Below are 22104 nucleotides of genomic sequence, written 5' to 3'. Positions count from 1 at the left end.
TTATTGATTGCAGTGCTTATGAGGTTCAAGTCAATTGGATGTTGTGTCTGAATATTGCACAGAGCCAGGTTCAAAGATGCAGGGTTAGTTGTGTGCCATAGATGACCAAGCCGAGTGTAACAGTTTGAGAATTCAGTGCTTAAAAACGGTATCATACTGAAACCTGAGTTTTTGATGGGCTATATAAATAAAGACGTCGAGTACAAAACTGATGAGGTTTTGCTGAACCTAGAATTAACAGTTTGACCCTGTTATGGGTTCCAGTTCTGAGCACCAGAAGATGTCATAGCTTTGTAGGGAGCTCAGAAGAGATTTAGCTAAACTGCTCCATAAATGAGGAATTAGAGAAGCTGTAATGGATGTGATGGTCTCAATTTTCCAAAATTTGCTTCATTCTGGAAAGCTGCCATAGGTCTGGAAAGTAGCAACTTAAAAAAAAAATCTTAGGATGTGGGTGTCTCTAGTTGGATGAACATCCATTGCCCATCTCTAATTGATCAGAAGGCAGCTAAGAGTTAATTACGTTCCTATGGATGTGGAGTCATGTGTATGCCAGGCCAAATAAGAAAAGCAAATGTCCTTTCCTAAACGAAATTTGAGTTGAATTCTTAGAACAGTCAAAAGGCTTACATAGTAGCTACTAAACCTAGATTTGTACTCCAGAATTTTATTGAATTAGTTTAATTTTATTGAATTAGCCTTCGGCTCCGAACTATTCGTCCAGGGGCATCACCATCACACCACCATCTCCCACAACTCCTTTACATAAGAATGCAGGGAGGCAGAAGATAGGAAACTATAGCAAGACTGCTGCAGGGCAGGCTTTAGAACTGATCATTAAGGAGCTTATAACAGGGCACTTGGAAAGATTCGAGGGAATCAGGAAGAGTCAGCTTGATTTAATCAAAATAAATCATGATTAATAATTTTTTTGATGTTCTTTGAAGGAGTAACATGGGCAATGGCTAAAAGGGAGCCCATTGATGATGTTCTGTACCTGGATTCTGAGAAGGCATTTGAAACAGCCCCACATCAGAAGTTATCATGCAAAGTGGGAACTTACTGTTTACGGGGTAACATACTAGAAAGAATGGCAGAAAACAGAGAGTATGCATAAATAGGTCTTTCTCTAACTGGCTGGTTGTGACAAGTGGGGTCCTGGCCCCTCAGCTCTTTATCGTTTATATCATAGATGAGAGGAGTGAAGGTAGAGTAACTAAACTTGCAGATGCCATAAAGGTAGGTAACAAAGTACATAGTGAAGAAGTCATGAGTAGACTGGAGATCAAATTAGATGAGATGAGTGAGAGGGCATCAGTCTGGCAAACAGAGTATAATGTGGGAAAATGTGTTAGTGTTCACCTTGGTGGGAAGAATAAAAAGGCAGGTTATTAGTTGAATGGAGAATGACTGCAGAAATCTGAAGTACAGAGAGATTTGGATAATATGTTAGTATGCTGATACAGCAAGTAATTAAGAAGGCTAATGGGATGCTTTCCTTAATTACAGGGAATCGATGAGACCACATTTCAAATGCTGTGTGCCGTTTTGATCTTTTTCTTTAAGAAAAGACATAAATTTGTTGCAGGTTCCCCTTCAAGCCACTGAATTGGTATGTTATAGATTCAAGCTGTCCCCATACCCTGCTATTCCAGAGATATAGGGCTAGACTTCTGTGGAGTTTGGAAGATGTGATGAATATGTCTTCCTTATAGCACAGAAAGAGTGGTGATGTTTCTCAAGGTCTAGTATTATTATGTCATTATGAATACGTGTCTAAATTTCAAAAACTAAAATTACCTCAGCAAGGAGTTCTGAGTTCACAGATTGAGTGACCATTTAAACAGTTATTATAGGATCATTTTTCCTGGATGTGGGGCCCAGACAGAACTTTATTTTTATAAGAGTTTGCAAGTTCAGGAAATTAAAATTCAGGCGATTTAAATGATGGATTGTTTTTACCATCTGTATAAGTGACAGCAGCATTAGATTGTTAGAAGTTTTCTTTTCATCTCATATAGCTCCAGTGGTCAGATCATGGAGGATACTGGATGATTGGTTTTGGAGGTGTTATTGAGGTTATGAGGAGCCATAGGGTTGCTGAGGTACCCGTTTCAATGTGAAAGGGCAATGAGTGAAATAAGTGGGTATGATAATGGGAGGAATAAATTGTCAATTGGGCGGCCATTGGCTGGGTGGGAAATATGAGTGGGTGAGAGAGGTGAGCACTTGTGCACCAAACAGATTCTAAACAAATTTGTCACGTGCTATATGGGCCTTCTACCTTGGCATTTGCCTGCTCCTGTGGCCACCTAGTGTCTACTTCCAGGACTGGGAAGCCTACTTGCACAGAGCAAAAACTAGGTCAAAAGGAGCCTTTTAAACCAAGGTTGGCCTTTAGAGTCAGAAAGTTTCTGTATTGGAGATACCCACCTCAGTGATGAAAATTCATATCTTGCTGTTGCTGTTTTGTTGTTTCAGTGGAGGACTGAAGGAATGTGCCAATTTCAGAGATGCTGTCATTGAGATAAGACACAAAGCAGACATGCTCCCTGCTCTCTTGGGCACAACTAAAACTTGCATTGGCATTATTTGAAGAAAAATAACACAGAAAATTCTTCTAATTTTATCCTTCAACCTACTCCTGTCAATATCACGTTGCTGGGAACTTGACAAGTGAAAATTGCAAAATTCCTTCATTGTTTCCATGTTGTATACCTCTATGATTCTATCATCCTATGGTTGCCAAAGCACTGTAAAATCCTGAGATAGTAAATGATATGGTATAAATATTGTATTTCCTTGAAAGTAATTGCTCCAATATGAGATAACAATCAGAAATTAACAAGCATGAAGCTTTGATCTTGCAGCCATATATCTGTTGACCTTGCAGCATTTGATACAACAGAATGGCCTTCTTGGCCGATTCAGAGGGTACTTAACAGTCACTGACATTGCTGTGGGTCTGGAGTCACACGTAGGCTAGGCCAGACAAGGTGAAGACAGCAGATTTCACTCTCTATGATAAATTCATGTCATAATTCTTTCACTCTCATTTGATCAAAACCCTGGAATTGTCTCCACACAGCACTGTAGGTATCTCTACACCAGCAGTTGAAGAGGGTTGAGTGCCAGCTCTCGAGCTTCCTCTCCAACATCTCCATGTATCATGATCCTAACATTGAACATCAAGCTTTTCTGTCCACGCCAGTCAATAGCCCTATCTCATCTAGGGATCTTCCCCCTACAGCCTCTCAGTTCATAGTTCTCCAAATCCAAACAGAATGCTTCCACCTTCTTCCCACAAATAAAACTGGCATAGTTTCTGCCTATTGCTGCCCCATGGAACATAGCTCTTTCTACTTCAGCTCAACTTTTTTCTCCCCTTGTCCAGTTCCTTCACGCACTCCTTCCTGAAAAATAGGCCCAAACTACCCCCATTCTCCATCACCTCCTCTGCTGGGTCAAGCTTGTCGTTACTTTTAAAAACTTCTCCTTTGTTTCTTCTCACTTTCTTCAAATCAGAGGTGTAGCCGTGAGTACCAGGAATGTAGTTATACCTGTCTTATTTTGGCACATAGAACATTCCTTGCTCCAGTCCAACCCAGACCCCCACCATTGATCTTTCTTTGGTACATTGATGACATCATTGACACTGCTTCTGCCTCTCATCTGGGACCACTTCTCCTCTATTCCCACACCACCTTACCATGCAGTTGCAGAAGGCTCAACACTTGCCCATTTACTTCCTCCTTCCACACACACCTCCCAGGTAAAGCAGCAGTGAGTCTAACAGCCCCTCCCAAAAACACTTTGGAATCAGTGTGCAACATTACATTGTACACTATATGAGGGCTCATACTAATGGGGAAAAGCTTCGATTAAAACAGTGCATTTCGCAATCTCAGAATATCCCAAAACACTCTGCAGCTAACGAAATACACAGCAAGCACTCTCAAACAACAAACGACTGAATAAGCAGATTCAATTATGCTAGTGAGAGATAAATATTGGCCATGACATGTGCCGAGATGTGATCAAAGAAAGGAAAAAACTCACGAAAATTTTTCAAAATCCCAGGTACAAACCTGATTGATTAGCAAGAGCAAGAAAAGGAAGAATACAGTCAAACTTCAGTCTGAGTCCCATTTGCAAATGCTGGATCATTAATCAGAGAAATCAAGTTGATCTGGAGAAGGTCCAGACCCGAAATTTCAGCTTTCCTGCTCCTCTGACGCTGTTTGGCCTGCTGTGTTCATCCAGCTCTACAGCTTGTTATCTTTTAATCAAGTTGATCATTAGTTTTAGTATGGAAGGGCAAAATGTGTTGGCACAGCTTGGAAGGCCAAAGGACCCGTTACTGTGCTGTATTGTTCTTTGGTCATGATAAATTAGTGTTATTAATAGCACAAGTTTTTATGTGTTAAATCCTTTGTGTCATGTTTATCTTAAACAAGATTGCACGTATCCCCTTGCGTGTCTTGTGCAACACTGGCATGATATCTTAGCGTAATACTTTTGGCATTAGGACTTGTTTTCCTTGGAAATAACTTCTTGTGATATACCAGGTTTACCTCTGAATGAACAAAATTAACAATTTTGTAGTGTAGTTCTTTACTGCTGTCAAGTCATCTCTGGATAATGATCTTCTGCAATTTGTTTGTTGCTCATTTGTAACAATTCAAAATACTGTAACAGTTCAAACTTGAGAATATCTTCTACTTCAAGGGCATCAATATGTGAAATAAGAGGAACAACTTTGTTTGAATTTTGTAATCCACCCAGTGTGACTAACAACTGTCTTACATCTCACTTCAATGTCACATCCTTGGAGAACAGAGTTGATTGTGTCAGACGTGGTTTGTCCCAGCACAGTAGGTGTGGAGTGAAACTCATGAACAGCGACTACGCCTGTGCAGATTGATTTTCCTGCCAAAACTGAACTGTTGGCATCTAGACAAAAAAATTTCAGGAAGCTAACATGTATTGGTGCATTGGCACCACTGTGTGATTCCATTAATGCATGGAATTGATGATCCAATATACACTGTGAGACAGTGTCTTATTGGCTGCCCGATGCAACACCACTTGATGAGGTACATGTCTTTCAGGTTACAGAGTGACAATATATTGGCACCGGCTCCTATATGGACTTTAGCTTTTAGTGCGTTTCCCGCTGATTTTCAGGATGTTTAATATTAATAATAGTAAATGTTACTCATCACCTTGTACTGTTGACATGGTGTGTGAGGCTAACAACATGGAAGGCTTGGTCATCACCTGAAAATTGCCTTTCGCTTGGTTAACTCTGAACCTCAGCAGTGTGTTTGTGTTTGTTTATCTTCTTAATAATTTCTGTGCTACTGTTGTAGTAGTATTGTAACACATTGTTGGTCACCTGTGTTTTTGTCTTCACACATGCATAGCCAATGTTCCTTGATGCAACAAGCTTACCAGAAATCAACAAAAGCTGGACAGCTTTTGGAAAGGTGCAACAGCCTGTAACTGTTACAGATTTTGTTGTTTGGTGCACTCTGCTGGCGTTATCAAGAGTATCGGTAGTACTTAAAGCTTGTAATTGTCGTCCTGCATCTGTGGCTTCACACTTGCATTCACTTCAAGTAGTGTGTCAATAGTGTGGCCCTTTCACTAAAGGTTTAGTTGATGTTGAGGCAATAACCAATTCAGTGATCCTCTTTCTGGTTCCTCTTTGGTTTTAAGTTCCTCTTTGGAAAGCCACATTTATTTTTTTGTTGTTATATCTTCTAGCAAATTGTTCAATAGACACTTGGATGGATGTATGACATGAGCTGGAGTCTGTTTTTCCTGAAGTTAATTCTTATCTTGATTTAGTCATCAAGAGCCATCCAGATCTTTCTGCTAGTTATGGAAAGACCAGATGGCAAACAAGATCTTAGTGCCCATTTCTTGGGATCAGCTATTTCTTGATGTGTAAAATATAAATGGGTCTGTTGTTGGCACAGTTGGCATTCAGTAAAGGTGGCATTTGTTGCCCAGTCCTTAAGTATGTGCAGGCCTTCCATTTTTCTTTGTATTTGGCATTTTTAAGACATAGAGCACAGTGCAGTGTTTGTTTATTTATTTTACTGATTTTGATTCTCCTTCATTTTATTTTCCAGTTTTTTTGGCTCTGTTTCATTTAGTTTTCCTTGCTGTTGCTTCTTTACTGGCCCCGTTCTCTCTAAGAATGTTGTTTAACAGGCTTGTAGTTTAAGAATCACAAGTGTACAGCTGTAGGTTTCTGCTATCAGTGGGGCTTGCACCATACAGGGAGTCATGACTTCATGTGGGCTTCACTTTACTTTTCTACTAATTTGAAGAAAGCAAGTGTGGAATCAAGCAAGGTCTAGACTGAGGGAAACTTTTTTATATGTAGAAAATACTGTTTATTTCTTGTATTTCACAGGCCTTAGATTATTATAAAATGGAAATTAGTTCTGCCTTCTGGTCAGTCAATACTTTGTCGAGAGGTATCCCTTGCTGTTTCTACTCACAGAAATTAATCCTGCTGATTATCCAAATTCTTTGATGTCCAGGCATGATGTCCAGTTGGTCTTCAACTAGTTTTCCTAATATCTGTCACTATATTCTTGAAATCTTTCCTTCATAGACCGCCACCATTGCTAACTATGATGTGGGTCTTGTGTCTAGCAGGATATTGTACCTGATGTAATAATGTGCATGTTATTTCTCGTAACATAAGAAACCAGGAATGGAAAATGTGGTTTTGAAGAATCCTACAGATGTTATTAAAAGTAATTATTCAATTATTGCATCAATGTCTCAATTAACATTGAGCTATTAGTTACAAAGCATGCTTCCAGAGGTTGTGTCATATTTCAAGTGATTCCAAATAAGATGGTGTCTGAATTTGTACCCTCAGGTCACACGCTGTGATACAGTGATAATAGCATAAGCATGTCCCTTATGGATATACTGATATAATGAGCATGAGACATAACACTACACCAGTTCTGGGACAGGGAGAAGGTGCACCAATGGGATGAGAAAGATTCCATTGGGACTGGAATGGGTCCTGTGTCCTTGCAGAATGGGAAATAAAGAGGCAGCAAAAAATTCAAATGGCATTAGATTATGCCATGTAAGATGATCTCATTTTGGGGTGGTCCAAAATGTATGTTTATGTCTATATTCAACATGTAGGTCTATAGCTACAGGCCCCACCATTTGTGTACTGGAGCAGCCTAATGTAGCCTTGGAGTGATGTCACACAGTTGTACATCACTGAATGTAAATACCACAATGTAGGTAGATTTACAACAGGCTCGAAGGAACACACTATAATACACAACAGACATGAAGTTTCTGAGACTTTTTGACTTTGAGAGTACATGGACATGAAGATTTGTAAAAGATAGATTAGTCATTACTAAACATAACTAGAAGTCAGAGTCTGAATTAAGAATAAACAAAACTTGCTGGAGAAATTCAGCAGGTCTAGCAGCATTTATGGAGACGGAACAGAGTGAAAATTTTGAGTCTAGTGACTCTTCTTCAAAACTGGTATAAGATTAAATTGTATACAGTTTGATTGTATTGTGGGTAAAGTGTTGGAAAGGATTATAAGAGATAGGATTTATAATCATCTAGAAAGGAATAATTTGATTAGGGATAGTCAACACGGTTTTGTGAAGGGTAGGTCGTGCCTCACAAACCTTATTGAGTACTTTGAGAAGGTGACCAGACAAGTGGATGAGGGTAAAGTGGTTGATGTGGTGTATATGGATTTCAGTAAAGCATTTGGTAAGGTTCCCCATGGTAGGCTATTGCAGAAAATACAGAGTCATGGGATTGGGAGTGATTTAGCGGTTTGGGTCAGAAATTGGCTAGCTGTAAGAAGACAGCGGGTGGTGGTTGATGGGAAATGTTCATCCTGAAGTTCAGTTACTAGTGGTGTACTGCAAGGATCTGTTTTGGGGCCACTGCCGTTTGTCATTTTTATAAATGACTTGGATGAAGGCGTAGAAGGGTGGGTTAGTAAATTTGCAGATGACACTAAAGTCGGTGGAGATGTGGATAGTGTGGAAGGATGTTGCAGGTTACAGATGGACATAGATAAGCTGCAGAGCTGGGCTGAGAGGTGGCAAATGGAGTTTAATGTGGAAAAGCATGAGGCGATTCACTTTGGAAGGAGTAACAGGAATACAGAGTACTGGGCTAATGGTAAGATTCTTGGTAGTGTGGATGAGCAGAGAGATCTTGGTGTCCATGTGCATAGATCCCTGAAAGTTGCCACCCAGGTTGATAGGGTTGTTAGGAAGGCGTACGGTGTGTTAGGTTTTATTGGTAGGGGGATTGAGTTTCGGAGCCGTGAGGTCATGTTGCAGCTGTACAAATCTCTGATGTGGCCACACTTGGGAGTATTACGCACAGTTCTGGTTGCCAAATTATAGGAAGGATGTGGAAGCATTGGAAAGTGTGCAGAGGAGATTTACCAGGATGTTGCCTGGTATGGAGGGAAGGTCTTACGAGGAAAGGCTGAGGGGCTTGAGGCTGTTTTCGTCAGAGAGAAGAAGGTTAAATGGTGACTTAATAGAGACATAAAAGATGATCAGAGGGTTAGATAGGGTGGACAGTGAGAGCCTTTTTTCTCAGACGGTGATGGCTAGCATGAAGGACATGGTTTTAAATTGAGGGGTGATAAATATAGGGCAGATATCAGAGGTAGGTTCTTTACTCAGAGAATAGTAAGGGAGTGAAATGCCCTGCCTGCAACAGTAGTAGACTCACCAACTTTAAGGGCATTTAAATGGTCATTGGATAAACATATGGATGATACGGAATAGTGTAGGTTAGATGGGCTTCAGATTGGTTTCACAGATCAGCGCAACATCGAGGGATGAAGGGCCTTTACTGCACTGTAAAGTACTATGTTCTATGTTCTATTATAGATAGCATTTGAAGATAAAGCTGAAGCTAGTCCTTGACTTTACCATCTCTTCAATCATTTTGTCTCCAAAGCAAAACTAGTCATGTAGCATAAAAACACTTGACCAAAGAGTGACCAAAGTGGTGATCAAGGAACAGAAATTGGTCATTCTGTGGATACTGTCGTAGAGTCACAGTCATACAGCCCAGAAAAGGCCCTTCAGCCCATTGAGTCTGTAGCAACAATAACTACTATTAAGGGCACATTAATCCCAATTTCCTACACTTGTCCCATATCCTTGAATGTTAAGCTATTTTAAGGGCTCATTCAAATACTTTTTAAAGGTTGTAAGGTTTCCAGCATCCACTACCTTCTCAACCAGATTCCCATCACCCTGAGTGAAAAAGTTTTTCTCAAATCCCCTCTGAATCTCCTGCCCCTTACCCTCAAGCTTTGTCCCCTCATAATTGACCCCTCAACCAAGGGGAACAGCTGCTTTCTCATCACTGAGTCCATACCCTTCGTAAGCTTATACACCTAAATGATGTCCCCCCTCAGCCTACTCTGCTTTAAAGAAAAAAAGATCCATTATTGACGGAGTTGAATAAAAAGGCATTTGTAGAAGCTGAAGAGAGCATGGACCAGTTAGCTGAACGTCCTTTTTGTGTCCAATGAGTACATCATGTTACTTTCCAGTATAGAAAAGATCTAAATCTGGGGTGAAATTTCATGCAAACTGTGGAGTACCAGCGTCAGTAGGAAATCTGATGGCATCCCCACTGGCCTCAACTCTGGGAGCCCTACTGGAATAAGTCTTCAAACTGACAGGAGCACCCTGCCCCACTATGGTTCCTGCCTCCCCAGTGACATTTAAATGAATCTAACTCTTCCTCCCACCTTCTGGCATCAGAATGAGAACTTTAAATGGTCAAGCACAATTCTTGCCACCCTGTAATTGATCATGATGTGGAGATGCCAGTGTTGGACTGGGGTGTCCACTTCACCTGACAAAGAAGCAGTGCTCCAAAAGCTTGTGATTGCAATTTAACCCGTTGGACTATCACCCGGTGTCATGTGACTTCTGGCTTTGTAATTAATCGGAGGGAAGTAGGAGTAGCAGTATCTTAACCCCCACAATCACACCTCGTACACAATTCCCATACCCCCACCTCGACTCCCGCCTGGGAGTATTCAATTCTGTCTCCAGTAGGTGTTCTGTGCAGAGTTAGACGATCTTTCTTGGGGCTGTAGGGGTGGCACGTAACTGACATCAGTGGGTTGAGATCTGTAACGAACAGGAACCTCTACCCCCTCAAGAAGAGGAGGGGGAGCAGAAAAATAGGCAGCAACTCACAGGAGGTGTCAAGATGCAAAGGGTACAGAACTAAGGAATGTGTTAATGCAGGACAAGCGATAGAGGGAGAGGGCCAGCATATCTTGTATTGTGATTCTGGATCCATATATCAATAATGCTTATATATAGCAAAATATATTGATTTGCTCAATAGCTGAGAGTTAAATTATAACAGTAAATGCTGTTTACTATAGTTAATTATTGACACTCCAAGTTCAGAGTTCAGGAAATGAGATAAAGGAAGGATAGCTTAAGTCATCTTAGGATTTGCAATATCTCTAATATTGATAAGAAAGTTATCACTAAGGCACTTTATCTAAATGCTCGTAGTATTTGCAACAAAGTAGATGAATTAACAGCACAAATCCTCTTGAATGATTATGGTTGGTAGGCATCACAGAGACATGGTTGCAGGGAGTTCAGGACTGGCAGTTAAACATCCAAGGATTCACAATTTATCGAAAAAACAGGGAGGTGGGCAGAGGGGGCGGGGTTGCCTTGTTAGTTAAGATTGAAATTAAATCTACGGCACTGAATGACATAGGATCAGAGGATGTGGAGTCTATGTGGATGGAGTTGAGGAACCACAAAGGCAAAAAAACTATAATGGGAGTTATGTATAGACCTCCTAACAGTGATCAGGACCAGGGGCGCAAGGTGCACCGGGAAATAGATAGGGCATGTCAGAAAGGCAAGGTCACGGTGATCATGGGGGACTTCAATATGCAGGTGGACTGGGTGAATAATGTTGCCGGTGGATCCAAAGAAAAGGAATTCATGGAATGTTTCAGTATGGCTTTTTGGAACAGCTTGTGATGGAGCCCACAAGGGAGCAGGCTATTCTGGACTCAGTGCTAATGTAATGAGCCTGACTTTATAAAAGACCATAAAGTAAGGGAACACTTACAGTTACATTACAGTTAAATAAAGGTAATTACAGGGGCATGAGAGAGGAATTGATGAAAATCGACTGGAAGCAGAGCCTCGCAGGAAAGACAGTAGAGCAACAATGGCAGAGGTTTCTGGGTGTAATTGAGGACACAGTACTGAGGTTCATCCTAAAAAAAAAGATTATCCGGGGTGGGATTAGACAGCCATGGCTGACAAAGGAAGTCAGGAAATGTATCAAAGAAAAAGAGACAGCCTATAAAGTGGCCAAGAGCACTGGGAAATCAGAAGATTTGGAAGGCTACAAAAACAAACAGAGGATAACAAAGAGAGAAATAAGGAAGGAGAGGATCAAATATGAAGGTAGGCTAGCTAGTAATATTAGAAATGATAGTAAAAGCTTCTTTCAATGCATAAGAAACAAATGAGAGGCAAATGTAGACATTGGGCCACTCCAAATTGATGCTGGAAGGCTAGTGATGGGAGATAAGGAAATAGCTGAAGAGCTTAATAAATACTTTGTGTCAGTCTTCGCAGTGGAAGACATGAGTAGTATGCCAACAATTAGGGAGAGTCTTGAGGCAGAGTTGAGTACGGTAGGCATTACAAAAGAGAAAGTGCTAGAAAAGCTAAAAGGTCTGAAAATTGATTAATATCCTGGCCCAGATGGGCTACATCCTAGAGTTCTGTGGGAGGTGGCTGAGGAAATAGCGGAGGCATTGGTTGTGATCTTTCAAAAGTCACTGGAGTCTGGGAAAGTCCCAGATGATTGGAAAATTGCTGTTGTAACCCCCTTGTTTAAAAAAGGATCAAGACAAAAGATGGAAAATTATAGGCCAATTAGCCTAACCTCGGTTGTTGGTAAAATTCTAGAATCCATTGTTAAGGATGAGATTTCTAAATTCTTGGAAGTGCAGGGTCAGAACAAGTCAGCATGGATTTAGTAAGGGGAAGTCACGTCTGACAAATCTGTTAGAATTCTTTGAAGAGGTAACAAGTATGTTAGACCGGGGAAACACAGTGGATGCTATCTATCTAGACTTCCAAAAGGCCTTTGATAAGGTGCCTCACGGGGGGCTGTTGAGCAAGGTGAGGGCCCATGATGTGCGAGGTGAGCTACTGGCTTGGATTGAGGATGGCTGCCTGACAGAAGGCAGAGAGTTGGGATAAAAGGTTCTTTTTCGGAATGGCAACCGGAGATGAGTGGTGTCCCGCAGGGTTCAGTGTTGGGGCCGCAGCTGTTCACTTTATATATTAATGATGTGGATGAATGGACTGGGGGCATTCTGGTGAAGTTTGCTGATGGTATGAAGATAGGTGGGCAGGCAGGTAGTACTGAGGAGGTGGGGAGGCTGCAGAAATATTTGGACAGTTTAGGAGAGTGGTCCAGGAAATGGCTGATGAAATTCAACGTGAGCAAATGCAAGGTTTTGTACTTTGGAAAGAAGAATACAGGCATGGACTATTTTCTAAATGGTGAGAAAATTCATAAAACAGAAGTACAAAGGGATCTGGGAGTGTTGGTCCAGGATTCTCTAAAAGTTAACTTGCAGGTAGAGTCCATGATTAAGAAAGCGAATGTAATGTCGTTTATCTCAAGCAGGTTGGAATATAAAAGCAGCGATGTGCTTTTGAGACTTTATAAAGCTCTAGTTAGGCCCCATTTAGAATACTGTGTCCAATTTTGGGCCCCACACCTCAGGAAGGACATACTGGCGCTGGAGCGCGTCCAGCGGAGATTCACACGGATGATCCCTGGAATGGTAGATTTAACGTACGATGAACGGCTGAGGTTCCTGGGATTTTATTCATTAGAGTTTAGAAGGTTGTGAGGAGATCTAACAGAAACTTACAAGATAATGTATGGCTTAGAAGGGGTGGACGCTGGGAAGTTGTTTCCGTTAGGCGGGGAGACTAGGACCCATGGGCACAGCCGTAAAATTAGAGGGGGTAAATTTAAAACTGAAATGAGGAGACATTTCTTCAGCCAGAGAGTGGTGGGCCTGTGGAATTCATTGCCACGGAGCGCAGTGGAGGCCGGGACGTTAAATGTCTTCAAGGCAGAGATCAATAAATTCTTGATCTCACAAGGAATCAAGGGCTACGGGGAGAGTGCGGGGAAGTGGAGTTGAAATGCCCATCAGATTTAAATGACGGAGTGGACTTGATGGGCTGAATGGCCTTACTTCCACTCTTATGTCTTATGGTCTTATGGTCTTATAATTTGGAACTAGTTAAAAATCACTGGTAAAGCCAATGGTTCATTTATAAATAGTTCTGATGGGAGATAAGGTGATTTGTGACTCAATCTGTTAGGTGTAGTACAAAGGTTTTCTTTGAGCTGTGCTATGTGAGAGGCCAAGAACCAAGGCGTGGAAACGAGCTTTCTGTGTCTCTTTGTCTTTGTTGCAATTTGCACTTGCTCGCAAACAACCAATACCTGTTACTAAGTCCCTTCACTGTCTCGGACTTCCATGGATGGTCAGAATGTTTTGACAAATTACTCTTTTTGGCAATTTTGTTCTTTTGTTCCCAAACACATTTTTCAGAAGAACATGGGTTTTGTTTTATGAACTTGAGTTGATATAGTTTGTTTTCAAATATTTTCTTCAAACAACTTACAATTCTTTGAAGAGTATAACTCCCACTTTGAATTTATTTGGAAATGTCTACTCCTCGGACAACCGTGGCTGAGTTCACAGTGTGGGATTATGTGGTATTTGTCATCATGCTGCTTATTTCTGCATCAATTGGAGTCTATCATGCAATTAAAGCTAGAGGCCAGCAATCGAACAGCCAGTTTTTGCTTGGAGACAGACAACTGAGGGCATTGCCTGTGGCTATGTCCCTTACTGCCAGCTTTATGTCTGCAGTGACAGTGATTGGAACACCGGCAGAGGTTTACCGTTTTGGGGCCATGTTCTTGATTTTCTGCATTAGCTATGCCATAGTGACCATCGTCAGTGCTGAATTCTTCCTGCCTGTATTCTACAGACTCAACATCACCAGCACTTATGAGGTAAGAACAAAAAAAATGTAATTGGTAAATCTTAAAGTACAAACTATGCTTAACCACTATCCAATATTAGACAAGCAGAAGTTTACTTTAATTGTATTTGGAGAAGACTGAAGTAACTGTCTTTGATCCTCACCACGAACTCTATTTCCTAGCCACCAACTTCATTCCTTTCACTGTTAATTTCTCAGTTGGAACAAGATCATTTAAAGTGTTGGAATCCTATTTAACTCTGAAATGATGTCCAAACCCACAATCCTCTATTCTCAAGAAGACCAATGTAACATTATTCATCAGGTCATCTGAAACTTTCATTCACGCCTAGCCTTCACTCTCTCTATACTTGATTAATCTAGTGGGCTCTGTGACAGACTCCTAAATCGCATCCTTCATAAATCTGACATCATCCAAAACTCACCTTAATTCATACTAAGGTCAGGTCAACCGTCATCCCCAAGGTCACTGATCTACATTAGCTTCTGATATTGTTACTCCGCAAAATTAACAAGTTTTCAAAATTATTTTCAAATCCTTCCGTGACATCACTTCTCTATTTCTTTAACTCCTCCAAAAATAACATCAACTACAATTACTGCATCTCTTCAGCCGTGGCTTTTTGTACACTGTGACCTTTCGGGACAACTATCAATGGCATACAAAAAAAACATGCTAGAGAAATGCAGGTCTGACAGTGTCCATGCAGTGAGAAGCAGAGATAATGTTTTGTCGAATATGACTCTTCAGAACACAGAAGGGCCAAAGATGAATTATATCAGGCTAGGACTTTTTTTCTCTCTCCACAGATTCTGCCGACGTGCTGAGTTTCCTAAGAGTTTTTCGTTTTTATTTCAGATCTCCAGAGCTGCAGTACTTAGCTTTTATTCAATTTGTAGTGGCAGTGCTTCCAGCTATCAAGTCCCAGGTTTTGCAATTGCGTCTGTAAACCTCGTCAATGCTTTCTCTCCTTCTTTGTCAGTCTTCCAGACATTTGGTAGCATGTTCTAATGTTTATAGGACTTTAACTGGGAACTTGGGTTAAGGTTAGGGCATGTAACCACAAGGCTCATGCAAACTGTTAACATTTGTTGTCTAGAAATGATGTACATTAACATGGTAGACAAAAGCTTTCTGTTGCCTTTTCCCATGACTTAGCTCCTTACGAAAATGATCTGAGATCTAAATTTAATATTATTGCATTTAACCCCATCGTCTGCAAAATGACTTTAAATTTGCGTTCAATCCTTGTCTTCAGAGGAACATGTAGAATCGTGTTAGCATAGATGTGAGGGACACCATAGGGCAGGGTAGGAAGTATTAAGGTTGTATTTTGGATGACATTGCAAGGAAAGTCATGAGGCTTCAGTAAGAGAAACCATTCATAAAACGATCATGTTCCTCTGAAGCACCTGAGTATATCCTATAACATGATAGGTAAATAAGTATGTACAGGATTGTTTTTATGCGAAAAGGAGTGTTTATATTGCGCCATCCAGGACCTCAGTATATTCCAAAGTGCTTTGCAGCCAGTGTCATAATCTTTGAAGTGTAGTCACTATTATTTTGTTATTGCAGCCAACTTCTTCATTGTGTGTTCCCACAAACACCACTGGCGTACAAGATCAGAAAGTTACAAAAGATTGAATTGAGAAGATAAAGAGGAACTATTTCCTTTGTCGGGGAGTTCAGAACAAAGCTCCAGGGACCTGGGTTCAAATCCACCCTTGGGTGACTGCCTATGTGGAGTTTGCACATTCTCCCCGTGCCCGCGTAGATTTCCTCCAGGTGCTCCGGTTTCCTCCCACAGTCCAAAAATGTGCAGGTTAGGTGGATTGGCCATGTTAAATTGCCCGTAGCATTCAGGGGTGTGTAGGTTATAGGGGAATGGGTCTGGGTGGGATATATCAAGGGGCAGTGTGGACTTGTTGGGCCGAAGGGCCTGTTTCCACACTGTAGGGAATCTAATCTAAAAATCTAAAAAAAAGCATCATAACCTTACAATTAACAACAAGCTAATCAGCAATCATGTCAGCTATGGGGGAGATCAGGGATTTCTGCTGAGAGGAAAATAACAATATAACCGTGTTTCCACGATATGCACTTTGTAGTCATAGAGATGCCACACAAATACAACCCAACTCCAAGAGCAGTAAAACTATCAGAGCCAGTGTCTCACAATCATTAATCCTCTCCCTGTCTTACCTCCCTATTGACAACAGTGTGTAATAAAAGCAAAGATCAAACCTGCTGAAATTAGACAAGTTGAAACTGATCACTGTTATGAAATTGATCAATCTTTACTTAAAATTGAGATAAAAACCTGAACCACTCAGAGTAAAGAAAGAAATTTATCAGTTAGTGCTTTCAACAGAAGGGTACACCAATTAAATAAATGTTGACACCAGATATTTATGTATATAGGTGAACAATGGTTGCTTAGATGAGTAACGGCAGAGTTCCTGGAACTTGTTTAACTGCATTCCAGTAAGTATCATGTTCTTCATTGGCACAGGGATAAAGTGGTGTGGGAGTTGAAGGTGAGCAAGTTAATGAATCTGAAATCCAATCGGTTAAATTCTCTGGTCACAGAATTCATTCACTCACAGTGTGCCATTAAGAGCAAGAATTTTACCCAAATATAAAACATAGACAAGTCTTTCTGAAGCCAATTTGTTGAGTTTCATGAATGGTTTCTCTTACTGAAGCCTAGTGACTTTCCTTGCAATGTCATCCAAAATACAACCTTAATACTTCCTACCCTGCCCTATGGTGTCCCTCACATCTATGCTAACACGATTCTACTATCTGCCGAAACTGGAAGAACAAACGACTGTCAAGATAGATCAACATCACTGGCACTGAAAGAATCTTCAAATGGCCGTTGAGCTGTCAGTCTGGAGTTGATTTGCGCGATTTGCCACATTTACCCTGGATGTGGCAGGTTAGGCGAACTTGGAACCTGTTTAGCAGACAGGTACGTAGAGTTCCTGGAGGACAGAAGGGCATGGTCTTTTTTCTCAGAGCCAGCAGAAGAGGCCATTCCACCAGATACTGTTAGTCTGGATTGAGGTTGCCATTCTGTCAACGCAACCTCAGCTGTCTGAAGGAATGCCCAGCGGTGAAGGAAAAAGATCAACTACTTTCTCTGCTCAACCAGGCTAAGGACCACCATCTCCTCTGTTATGCCACACTCACTCCATCTCTGCTGCTGTATTTGATTTGATTTGGTTCAATTTATTGTAGTCACATGTATTTAGGTACAGTGAAAAGCATGTTTTGCAAGTGTGTGGCATCCGTCAGTCTCGAGAGACCATGGTTCTGCACCTGGAGAGTTTTGATTCAGCCGCGGGCGGTAGCGCAGCGTCTGTTGTGGCTGTACAGTCCCACACGGGAGTGACAGTCTCGGTTTCAGCGACTGCATTTGAGGACACTCTCCTCCCGTGTTGCCGTGTTGCTTTCTTTCCGTCGAGCACGCATTTCCTCAGCGGCAAGCCTCAGTTTCTTCTCTCCTCGCTCCAGCCCTCTGCGTAGATCCCATTTCCAGTGTGAGCGCTCTTTTGTGACGTCTTCCCATCTCTCGACGTCCAGGTCCATTGACTTCATGTCCCTTTTGCAGACATCCTTGAAACGAAGATGAGGCCATCCTCGTGCTCTCTTGCCGATGGCCAATTCCCTGCACAGTACATCTTTCGGGATCCTCCTGTCCGGCATACGATGTACATGACCCAACCAGCGGAGGCGGTGTTGTTGGAGTAATGTGAAGAGGCTGTGTACCTGGGCACAGGTGAGGACTTCAGTGTTGATGACTCGGTCGGTACACTTGATGTCCAGAATATGTCTCAGGCTGCAAAGGTGTTCAACATTTGCAAGTAGTACAGGCATACCATATCAAACAAGGGCATAGTGATCAAACCACTTCATTTTCAATGACCCACTTCACCTCCAACAACAGCACACACAAACAAATCAACAAACATCAATAGGATTCCCAATGTTAGGACTGATTGCAGAAGCAGTAATGCAAAGGTTAGAACGGACAGCGCTCCTCACCTTCCAACCCAAAATTTGGGTCCGATATGTAGATGACATGTCCATGATTATCAAACGCACAAAAGTAAAAGAAACCCAACAACACATAAACAACATCCTCACTGGGATAAAATTCACAAAAGAAGAACACAATGACTGACTACCCTTCCTGGACATAATGGTAGAATGCAAAAACAATGAAGACCACCAGAGTAGCCTATATAGAAAGACCACACATACAGACCAGATACTCAATTACACTGGCAACCATCCCAACACCCACAAACACAGCTGCATTAGGACACCATTTAAATGAGCCACGACACATTGCAGCTAGCTGGAACTATGCAGAACAGAACAGGAGCGCCTATACTGAGCCTTCAAAAGGAATGGATACCTGAAAAGCAGAATCCACTGTTACGTCTGAGGCAAATCATAACAGGAAGGCACAACATGACCAGACTCTCTAATCACCTTACCATACATCAAGGACATTTCAGAGATGACCACAAGACTACTCAGACCCCTGGAAATCAGAGCAGCCCACAAACCAACAACCACCCTGTGATAGCTACAGACGAACGTAAAGGATCTCATACCCCAAACCAGCAAAACTGATGTAATATACAAAATACCATGCAAGGACTGTGAGAAATACTACATAGGCCAAACCGAAAGAAAATTGACAGTCTGGTCACTGACTAGCCACCAAGAGACACGACCAATTCTCACTGGTCTCACTACGCACAGACAAAGAAGGACATGAGTTCGACTGGGACAACACATCGAAAATCGCACAAGCCAAATAGAGATGTGCCAGAGAATTCTTGGAGGCCTGGTATTCTAACCAGAACTCCATCAACAAACACATTGAATTAGACCCTGTGTACAAACCACTGAAAAACAGAACCAGAAGTGGTATCAAACACCCCAACAACTGAAGCATATAAATAACTAGTGGGACAGAACATCAACACTTTACCGGAGGCACACTGATGATTTGACCAAGCAGGGTGATGAAACATTTGCAACTAAATCGACTGCCCCGGCGAGCGTTTCTATAACATCAGACAACAGGATCCTTTAAAGATCAATGAGGTTATCTGTGTGTAGAACCACAGAAGATGGGAGAGATAATAAATGAAGATTTTGTGTCAGTTTTACCATGGAGAAAGACATGAAGGTTAGGGAACTCAGGAAAATAAATATTGATATTTGGAAGAGGAGATATTGGAGGTGTTAAAAAATATTAATGTGGATATATCTCTGGGACGTGATCAAGTGTAACCCAGGACATTCTGGGAAGTTAGGGAAGAAACGGTGGGGCCCCGAGCCTGGGAACTATAGATCAATGAGCCTGATGTCACTGGTGGGAACATAGTTGGAGGGGATTCTGAGAGATAGGATTTATATGCATTTGGAGAAGCAAGGATTGATTAAAGGTAGTCAGCATGGCTTTGTGTGTGGGAATTCATGTCTCACAAACTTGATTGAGCTTTTTGAGTATATTACCAAAGAGCTAGATGAGGGCAGAACTGTGGATACTGTCTACATGGGCATTAGCAAAATCTTTGAAAAGGTTCCGCAAGGTAGACTGATTAGTAAAGGTTGATCCCATGGATTCAATGAGAAATTGCTAATTTGGTACAAAATTGGCTTTACGGTAGAATCGAAAGGGTGGTGGTGGAGCTGAAAAAAAAAAAAAATGCTAGAGATTGCAGCATCAGTGGAAAGAGAGCAACATTTCAAGTCTGGATCACTCTTCATCAGAATGCTGTTTTTTGGACTGGAGGCCTATGACCAGCAGTGTTCTGCAGGGACCAGTGCTGGGTCCACTGTTGTTTATCATTTATATGAATGATTTGGATCAGAACTAAGGAGACATAGCTAGTAAGTTCGCAGACACACCAAAATTGATGGCACTGTTGACAGGGAAGAAGGTTGTCTAAGATTACAAAAGGATTTGGATCAATTTTTGCCACTGGACTGACAAGTGGCAAACGGAGTTTAATTTGGACATATGTGATTTTGATAAAAGAAACAATGACAGGACCTATACAGTTAATGATAGGTCCTTGTTAATCAGTGTTGTTAAACAGATAGACTAGGGGGTTCAGATATTTAGCTCCTTGGAAGTTGCATCATGAGTAGATAGGGTAGTTAATAAGGCTTTAATGAAGATGTAGCTTGGGTTGCAGTTGAAGTTGTTGGTTGGTTCGCCAAGCTGACTGGTTTTTATGCAAACATTTCATCTCCCTTCTAGGTGACATCGACAGCACTGACAACGTCACCTAGAGGAGAGACAAAATGTTTGCATGAAAACCAGTCAGTTCAGCGAACCAGCCAACAATTCCAGTCAATAAGGCATTTAGCACACTTGTCTTCATTACCCACACCATTGAATATAGGAGTTCTGGTTGCCCTTCCATGGGAAAGATATTATTAAATTGGAGAGGATACAGAAAAGATTTACAAGGATGCTACTGGGACTGGAGGGTTTGAGTTATGAAAATAGGCTGGATAGGCTGGGACTTTGCTCACTGGAGTGTAGGACATTGAGAGTTGACCTTATAGAGGTTTATAAAATCATGAATTGCATAGATAAAGCAAAAAGCAAAGACCTTTTCCCTAGGATGGGAGAGTTCAAAACTAGGGGGCATATTTTTAAGGTGAAAGGAGAAAAATTTTAAAGGGACTTGCATGGGTAACTTTTTCACGTAGAGAATGTAGAATGAATTGCTAGAGGAAGTGACAGATGCAGCTAGCGTTGCAAGATTTTAAAGATATTTAGACAGGCACATGAATAGGAAAGGATTAGAGGGATATGGGCCAAACACAGGCAAATAGAACTAGTTCAGTTTGGGAACATGGTTGTCATGGAAGAGTTGCACTCTATTGTAGCTAAGGCTGGGGTGAGATGGTGAGGTGTAGGGTGGTGGGGCAAAGTGGAAGAAGTCAAGAGAAGACAGGGATGTTGTGAACATTCTGGTAGGTTCGGAGCCAGTGAGCCCTCAGATTGTGCAAGCGCCCACGAGTTGCATTCTAGTCCAGCCAATGAGCTAGATGCCCGTCCCTGTGCATGAAGTGCCTTTGCTGCAAAATTACACTGAAAGTTGCCAGTCCATCCTGAGGTGCATCTTTAAAGTGCAGGAGAGTCCTGCAAGTGGATTGGAGTGGTGTCATGAGAATCCTGACAGACTAGCAGATCCCAGTTTCAGTAGATAGTTCAGCATGTGCAAAGGAAAGTGCCAGGTGTCCTGATTGTGGTTAAGCAACAATCGCTCATTCCCGCCAGGAATTGCCCATACCCTCTCTGACTTTCAGATCGGGAATTTTTGGTATCTAGTTTAATCAAGACAGGTGGTAAGATAACAAGGTGTACAGCTGGATGAACACAGCAGGCTAGGCAGCATAAAAGGACCAGGAAAGAAAGGCCTGAAGAAGGATCCAGACCTGAAAATTCAGGTTTCCTGCTCCTCTAATGCTGCCTGGCCTGCTGTGTTCATCCAGCTCCACACTGTGTTATCTCAGACTCCAGCATCGGCAGTTCCTAATATCTCTGAGGTGGTAAGATAAGATGTTTTTAACATGCACAGATCTATCAATCTTATACTTGAACACATCCAACTAGTAAGGCTCAGCAGCTCTCTGAGGGATAGAATAACAAAGATTTACCATCTCTTGAGTGAAGAAATTCCACCACATCTCAGTTTTCTATCCATGGACTCTGTTTGCACGGCTCACTGCCATTGAAAGGCGGCCAATGTGATCAAAGACGTATCACACCCTGGCAATGATCTCCTACAACTCCTTCCATCAGGTAGAAGATACAGAAGCCTGAACACGCGCACCAGCAGGTTCAGGAAAAGCTTCTTTTCAGCTGTTATCAGACTGATGAACGGACTCTAG

General features: G+C 41.7%; 1 protein-coding gene across 4 annotated transcripts in view; it reads left to right on the top strand.

The window, feature by feature from the left end:
• Positions 1–13505: 13505 nt before the first annotated feature.
• Positions 13506–22104, top strand: part of LOC125462632 (sodium-coupled monocarboxylate transporter 1) — an 80241-nt gene continuing 71642 nt past the window's right edge. For all 4 annotated transcript variants that reach the window (XM_048552854.2, XM_048552853.2, XM_048552856.2 and 1 more), the window contains exon 1: positions 13506–14172. In XM_048552854.2, the coding sequence (XP_048408811.1) occupies positions 13819–14172 (354 nt within the window). In that variant the 5' untranslated portion in view covers positions 13506–13818. The remainder of the gene's footprint in view (positions 14173–22104) is intronic.

This window comes from Stegostoma tigrinum, chromosome 21, assembly GCF_030684315.1.
Source record: "Stegostoma tigrinum isolate sSteTig4 chromosome 21, sSteTig4.hap1, whole genome shotgun sequence".
NCBI classification, from domain to species: Eukaryota; Metazoa; Chordata; class Chondrichthyes; order Orectolobiformes; family Stegostomatidae; genus Stegostoma; species Stegostoma tigrinum.
This window is presented reverse-complemented; position numbering and strand designations above follow the sequence as displayed.